General features: G+C 35.0%; 1 protein-coding gene across 1 annotated transcript; it reads left to right on the top strand.

Moving 5' to 3' along the window:
• The first annotated feature begins 392 nt into the window (after positions 1 to 392).
• LOC141251061 (uncharacterized) lies at positions 393 to 2,510 on the top strand. Its single transcript, XM_073670192.1, has 5 exons — positions 393 to 730; positions 1,231 to 2,037; positions 2,107 to 2,178; positions 2,278 to 2,337; positions 2,420 to 2,510. Exons 1-5 carry the CDS (start codon positions 393 to 395, stop codon positions 2,508 to 2,510), a joined length of 1,368 nt encoding a protein of 455 aa, XP_073526293.1.
• Positions 2,511 to 8,168: the final 5,658 nt, after the last annotated feature.

The following is an 8,168-nucleotide window of genomic DNA, read 5'->3' as shown; positions in this document are numbered from 1 at the left end:
CTCACCACACATCAAAAATTTGTATTTTAATCTAAAATAATAAACTGAATTTCCACACGCAACATTAATAAATCTATATAGACTCTAGCCATTTCCAGATCTAAACCACAAAAATATTCATATATTGCCTCATAACAGTATTTTTTGTGTTTGCACAAAAAAAATTGACTAAAATATAAAATACTTAAATCATTAAATGGGCCCCATTGTTCTTTGTTGTTAGCTATTTAGAGAGATTTATATATGACAGCCCATCCACCAATTTTTACACAGGCCCAAAAATTAGACCTTCTCTTTTTTCCCTCTTCTTCAACCTAAACAAATTCCCTTTTTCTTCTTTCTTCTTGTTCCTCAATCGTTTCTTCAAACCCAAAAATCGAACTTCTCCGTGCATGGCAATAAGCTTAAACTCCCATGTTGTTTCAGATTTGTGCTTGGGAAAGCCACCGTTAAGGTCACTCTCTATCTCCGCCTCCATTTCCGACGCTGTAGCGGCGTTAAGGACTTCCGACGACAGCTTCGTCAGCATCTGGACCTGCGACCACCGTCACCTCCACCGCCGCTCCACCGTTGAGTGTAGATGCGTTGGCAAGGTTTGCATGGGAGATGTGCTTTGTTTTCTGTGTAAAGAAGAGAACTTGGATTCCCCTGTTTCTGCTCTTCAATCGCCCGTTTCTGTGCTTTTTCCTAAAATCTCTGGCTCCGTTAAGCATGTAGAGCCATCTACAAGGTATAATTAGTTATGCATTTTGTTAATAAAGTTAGTTTGATTTTGCATTTTTGATATTGTTTTGTTTGTCTTGAGATCCTGAAAATCTGGTGAAATCGCTAATTTAGAACCTTATTGACATTGTTTGAATATTTTTAGAAGCTAGACATGAAACGCAGTAACGTACACTCTGTTTGCTTGATTTTGTCAGAACGTAGTTTAATTGCTGTGTAATTAATTAATTATTCAACTTTTGTTTACTGTTTAGCTTTGCTTGTAACTGTATAGTTACTCTCAGAATTTTTAAAACTACTCAATTCATTAACAGTTTTCTGGAAAGAAGACAAATGAAATTCATGATATTCAATTAAGGTTGGTTTAACCACTCGCTATTATTTACACAAACAGAAACAAAAGTAAGGCAATTTGCATGCTAGCTTCTAAACTAATACTGATCACAACCCTTCAATTTGAGCTTTAAATGTGGATTAATCTAAATTCTAATTGTTGTTTGTTTGCAGCTTACTAGAAGCAATAAGCTTAATCATACAAGGCGCCCATCATTTAGTAATTCCAATTCAACCCACCCGAAATCATCAAAAACCCTACTCCAGCAAAGATGGCCAAGAATTTTGCTGGCTGACGCAAGAAGATCTAATAAGATTCATCCTGTGCAGCATCGGTTCTTTCACTCCAATACCATCATACTCCATTGAAGACCTTCAAATCATCAAAACCCAAACCCTAAAAGTTGATTACCATTCCCCAGCATCAACAATAACCCACCTCTTATCCCAATCCCTAATCACCCAAACCTCATTAGCCGTAATAGATTCATTCGATAATACCCTTGTGGGCGAAATCTCCCCGTCGGCCCTATCCGCCTGTGATGAGTCAGCAGCCGCCGCCACCCTGGCGTTATCATGCGGCGACCTAATGGCCTACATTGACAACTGGGGCCCACCCGAAGATCTGATTAGGGTTGTCAAAGCTAGGCTTAAAGAAAAGAGCTTGGAAGGGTTTATTCCCCTTTTCGACGATGATTGCTCGTCATTGGCCGCTTCTTTTTCGTCATTATCCTCGTCTGATGACGAGGATTCGGTTATGTCATCGCCACGCGGGCAGTTGAGGAGGTGTAATAGGTCGTGGAGCTATTCGGTTAGAACGGTTAGGAGGGTTCAGGAGATTACATGCCACCCTGGCAGCTCGTTGGTTGCAGTTATGATACAAGCTATAGCTCATAGAGTTAATTATGCTTGGGTGGTTGAAGATGACAATACTTTGGTTGGTATTGTTACATTTTCTGATATGTTGAAGGTTTTCTATGAGTACTTGATATCCATCATTGAGGAATTGGGTGATCAAGCTTGAAAGATTTGATCTTGTTGTGTTTTTAGGTTAACAATTGAACTGCCGTTCTTTTGTGAATATGATGAGGGATTTCATTTTTCTTGTTTTTTGTCTTTTTGGTATGTTTTAAATAAGTGATGGTGTCAAAATTTGTTTCCTATTGATGGGTCTTTTTCTTTGTTTTGTATGTTAAATTTGATCCCTTTTTTCATAACCAGTGTAAACTATGGAGTGGCAAATCAAAGGCAGAAAGGTTATGAATTTCCTTGTACCCTTTTGTAAAGCTATTTTGTGTTTGCACTTTTGTGAGATTATCAACAAGAGATTATGATACTGTCTTTCACGTTTTATATTCAAAAGAACACCCCAAAAGTGTTCTTTTTATCTTAATGATGATTATCTTTGTTTAATTATCTTGATGATCTGGAAAGCCACCAACTCTGTCATATAGATGGTGATCGGATCAGTAATTGATAATTGACTGAGATGGGGTCAATGCTATATAGTCTGTACAAATCAAGTTGTGCAGAAGTTCTATATCCTGTACATACAAATCAATGTGTGCAGAAGTTAGGTAGTGAAAGCCAATCACTTTTACTTTCACTTTCACTTATTTTGTTTTATGTTATCAGTTCATCACTTGATGGAAGTATTACACTCTTATGCTGCATGTGTTATTTCCTAGCACAGATTCAAACTCCTGAGTATATGATTAGTTTTCATCAAATTTGTTCGAACCGACTTATATTAGGGTTCTATATCCATATTGCTTCTGAATTTGGTGACTGTCATTAAATTAAGTTTACCAGGTTTTAGCAACGTGGAGTTGGTGAGCCATGGCTATGTATTATGCTCCTGCACTTTTTGAAAAGAAAACATTAGAAAAGAAGAAAGAATTAGTGAAGTATGTTTGGCTTATGGTATTATCAATAAGTCATTTTCAAAGCTTTTTCTTAAGGTTTAGATAGATGCCCATTCCTTTGTCTGCCCTTTCACTGAAGGGTTGTAACATTTGTTGTTAACATGTTTTGAGATTCGTTCCAAGATCATTAATCATTAAGGGTTTTAAGAACACAACCTGAAGGAGTCAAGTGCTCAAATAAGCTGAACAAAATTATGGTCATTAAGGGATCTTCTTCTAAACCAGTTCTGTCATTGATCATGCACCAACTAGACAAGCCTCAACCTTTTCATTAAAGCGTATCATTCTTAATTAATCTCGTATAATTCAACAAATCAATTGTAAACAACGAATTAGCTTAGCAAATCACTTGAACAAAAAATGCAATGCCCTACCTAGTTGCACTTTTTCTTTTAAGTCACATCTCAACATTGTGCTTAACTTGAAAATGACTTCCACATTAATAGTTTAGGATTCTAGTATATAATATGAACTCTATCCAATTGAGATTAAGAAAAAAACAGACCCATAGAAAGCAACATGGAAAAGAGAAAAAGAATCAAATTTACAACAAATAGATGACAAAAAACACCACTTTGGATTTTAGTTTACCTGACCCAAAAACAAGATCTTGGTAATAGTTTTTTTGGCTCTTCAGTTGTTCAGAAGCCTGGGTTTGCATCAGATCAGACTTCAGAATTTTGTATTAACTTGTTTCATATAAGAGTTTCAATAATGCTATTTGAGTGCATATTCTATCCTACAGCACTATAAGGTTATTAGAAGTGCAGGGCTCTGCATTTGTCACAATTACATATAGAAAGAGAAATGGAATGTATATTTCATAAAGTTTGACATGGAAATCAAATGGTTGATCATATCTTACTCTTAATCTAATATAAAGTTAGGGAAAAAAGCAAAATGCATTTATCAATGCCTAATAGATAAATATATTTTGGACTAGACTTAGATAAGATTTCTCATTTGGTTATCATTATAAATTTCACCGGCTCAAAAATTTTGGGCAAGTTTTAAAAAAAGAGACCCTCAGTCCCGTAGGGACAAAATGCATGTATAAAAAATCTGTTGCGTTTGATTTACATTTATAAACATATAGACGACCAACTTAAAAATATATGAAGAAAAATGAATACTACTAAAAAAACGCATTTTATGAGATGGTACTTGTAGTGTAAAATAAAAATGCTTCACAGTTATCAGATCCGAAAAAATAAATACTTAAGACTAAAACAAGCTAAGAGCACCTACAATGATTAACTCTTAACTTGACTCTTAATTATTTTATAATATAAATGTTAAGAGCTTGAAAGCTCTTATATGGGGCAAAGTAAGAGCTTGGAAACAATTCTAAGAGATAATTATAATTAAGGCAGCGTTTGGTTGTTCAATTTTTTTGAGATGAAAAAGACCAAGACGGTGTCGTATTGCCCCTCCAACCAAACTTTGCACTTGTTAGTGGGAGTGCCACACATCGCGCACTAGATGGCCCGCACAGAGAAGCGCAATGCGCGACGCGTGGCACAGAACGGACAGTCCTTGGACCATCTAATTTAATAATATTAAGACTAACTATTCTCTTAAACCATTATTTAAAAAAATACCATAATTCTATTTACATTTTTATCTATCCATAAACATATAATTTGACTATATTTTACATTTTAATAATTTTTCTTATATTTTGGAATTCATATAGTTTTAAAAACTAATTCTACAATTATATTGGGGTTTTTAACGTTTTAAATATAAATTTAAGTTATCATACAAAAAATACCTATGAGTTAATTAAAAAATACTATATATGATTTTTGAGAACCTATTATGATTTTATTAAGTACAAATGCATTTGATTTGATATTTGTTGAAAATTTTATAGTCACCAAATATAATTTAAAATAAAATATATTGTTACCAACTGTATGATGTTATCAAGTACAATTTTAATATTAGAGAATTTTTCATGCTATATCTATTGTATTATTTTAATTATAAATAAGATGCCAAGTGAGTTTGCTTTATTCACTCATTCATCTAATTCAAGTCTCTTTTTTATCTCTCAAACTTCTCATTCCAAAACTTTCAATTCTTTTAGTATGAGTCAAAGTCGAGATCACTTCTCATATAATTTTGGAGATATGTCATTAGATCCGTATGATGTGTATAATACAAATTCTACACAACTTATGTATCAAGACTCTGCACCGGTTCATGGAGGTGCATATCAAGGAGGAGGGTTCCCAAGTTTTAGCACCCAGCCTCAACAAAGTTGTTGTTGATTCACCGGAACCTGAAGTTGTCATCCCTAAAAGAGTTAACAAAAGATTAGCCTGGAACAAGGATGAAGATTTACTCCTGGTAAGTGCATTTTTAAATATAAGCACAAATCCAATACTTGGCACTGACCAAAATAACAAGGCATTTTGGGCTCGAATTATTGACTATTACAATGAGCAATAGAGGGGACTCCCATGAAAGAGCATTAAGTCTTTTTGAAAGATGGAAGAAAATAAACCATTCTGTAAACAAGTGGGTTGTTGTGTATGGAAGTGCACAAGAGAATAGAAGAAGTGGAGAGGCAGAAGATGATGTGATGGAGGATGCACATGAAGTATATCTCATTGATAAAAAAGAGACGTTTAGGCTTGAGCATGCATGGAAAATAATAGAAGCTTTGCCGAAGTGGAGGTATGACAATGTGAAGGGAAGGAGAAGTTCAGGTAGCATCACAAGCACAAAAAGATCAAGCACTGATGTGGAGGCAACGCTCCAACAAGTGGTTTCACATCTACTTTTATTCTTCCTCCGAGCATCAAGAAGACTAAAAGAGTGGGAAAGAATGTGACATATGTAGGCCATGTTGAAGATGATGAGGAAACTCAAGAACGTATCTAGAAAATTCAGCTCTATGAGAAAAAGCACGCATTACAGATGAAAAAGGAGGATAGAAAGGCGGTGCAGATTAGGATAAAGAGCATAAAGATGGAACAAAGGAACTTAGAGCTGAAACAAAGGAATATCGATAGGAATAACAAATGGGAATTCTTTCAATTTCTAATCAAGAAATCTAATCCAACAAAGGAAGATGTAGTAGTAAGGAAGGCATTGCTGGAAGAATTAATGAAATCATAAATTTCTCTATTGCGGGCTAGTAGAGAATGAAGCATTAGTGTGCTACGTGTTTTGGCTTTTTCGCTCCATATTGTTGTTTTCCTTTTATGTTTTTATGTCCGTTTAATGTTTTCTAGTCCTTGCATGTTTTAATCTTGTAACAAGTGTTTAGTTTTCTTTTGTGTGTTGTAATCAAATTCTCCCTTTAATGTGATCCATAGTTGTTTACTTGGAGTGTCGACATTTGGACATAGTTAATGCAGAGAAAGGAATCAAATGTTTTCAGCAAAGTAAGCATGCCATACTTGATTGTTTTTTTACCAAACATAGAGATGCTTCAAGTGTTGGTGTTTTCTATCATCTTTGTGTGGACGTAGTTAATGCAGAGAAGAAATTAAATGCTTTCTCCAAAGTAAGCATGCCATACTTTATTGTTTTTTGAACAAATATAAAGATGCTTCAAGTTTTGGCATTTTCTATCATCTCTGTGTGGACATAGTTAATGCAAAGAAGGGAATCACATGCTTTCTGCAAACTAAGCATGCCATACTTGATTGTTTTTTGACCAATCATAGAAATGTTTCAAGTGTTGCCATTTTCTATCATTTTTGTGTGGACATAGTTAATGAAGAGAAAGAAATCCAATGTTTTTGCAAAATAAGCATGAGATGCCATACTTGATTGTTTTTTTGACCAAGCATAGAGATGATTCAAGTGTTGACTTTTTTTATTATTTTTATGTGGACATAGTTAATGCGGAGAAAGGAATCACATGATTTTGCAAAGTAAGCATGGGATACCATACTTGATTGTTATTTTTACCAAGCATAGAGATCCTTCAAGTGTTGGTATTTTCTCTCATCTTTGTGTCAACATAGTTAATGTAGAGAAAATAATCAAATGCTTTCTCTAAAGTAATCATGCCATACTTTATTGTTTTTTGAATAAGCGTAGAGATTCTTCAAGTGGTGGCATTTTCTATCATTTTTATATGGACATAGTTAATGCATAGAAAAGAATCAAATGCTTTTGCAAAGTAAGCATGGGATACCATACTTGATTGTTTTTTGACCAAGCATAGATATGCGTCAAGTGTTGGCATTTTCTATCATTTTTGTATAGCAATAGTTAATGCAGAGAAAGAAACAAAATGATTTAGGCAAAGTAAGCATGGGATACCACATTGTTTTTTTTTTACTTAGCATAGAGATGCTTCAAGTGTTAGCATTCTCTACATCTATATAAGTGAGACCACATAGAGTTTTAGTTCATCCTCAACTGTCCCAATTTTAGTTCATCCTCAACTCTCCCATCTTATACTCACTCCTAAGTTCTTATTTCATTTTCCAAAATGAAAAACTCATCTTCATCTATCTCTTTAAATTCAATCCACTTTCTAGTAAATCATCCAAAGATGATGCTCATCGCCAAAGTCTTTTATAAGAAGCTATTGATGCATGTGATACAATTGGCCAGAGTCAATGTCGGTGTAACAATGCAAGCACCAGCCACATGCGCAAGAAACGGGGGTATATCAATATATTGGTAGGAAGAGGGAAAAATAAGATGAGTGACAGGGAGGTCATCAGGCTCCCTAATAAAAGTAATCCCTTTTACTCCTCTACTAAAGTAGAGTGGCAAGTAGGGGTCGAATCCCACAAGGAACCGAAGGTATTCAAATTTTAAGGTATTAGAATGACTAACTAATGAAAAGCAACTAACTGGGGATTGTAAAAACTGATTTGATTGTTTTGATTAATTGGGAAAAACACTTCATATGGTTGGTCTAACCTACTAGCCTGATTCAACGGTCCTAGGTTCCTTTTATTCAGGTTCTATCTCTATTCCTAATTCCCTTAGGAAATGGCTATATGTATCTTTTTTTTGACTAAATGCACTCCAATTGGCGCGCATAGGTTGGGCGTGCATGTGTAGCATGCTCAAATTGAGCGTGCTAGGGGTACAGTCGGAAGAAAAAGGCCTCAACAGCGCACCTAGTTTTTGCGTACAACTTGCACGCTCAATCTAGGCGTGCACAATTGACACCAAAGAACTGCACGCCTATGTGGAGCGTTCAAT

This window comes from Phyllobates terribilis, unplaced genomic scaffold (assembly GCF_046119375.1).
Source record: "Phyllobates terribilis strain yellow unplaced genomic scaffold, ASM4611937v1 Scaffold_6515__1_contigs__length_43940, whole genome shotgun sequence".
Lineage (NCBI taxonomy): Eukaryota > Metazoa > Chordata > Amphibia > Anura > Dendrobatidae > Phyllobates > Phyllobates terribilis.
Note: the sequence above shows the minus strand (reverse complement) of the source record. Positions and strands in the feature narration are given on the sequence as shown.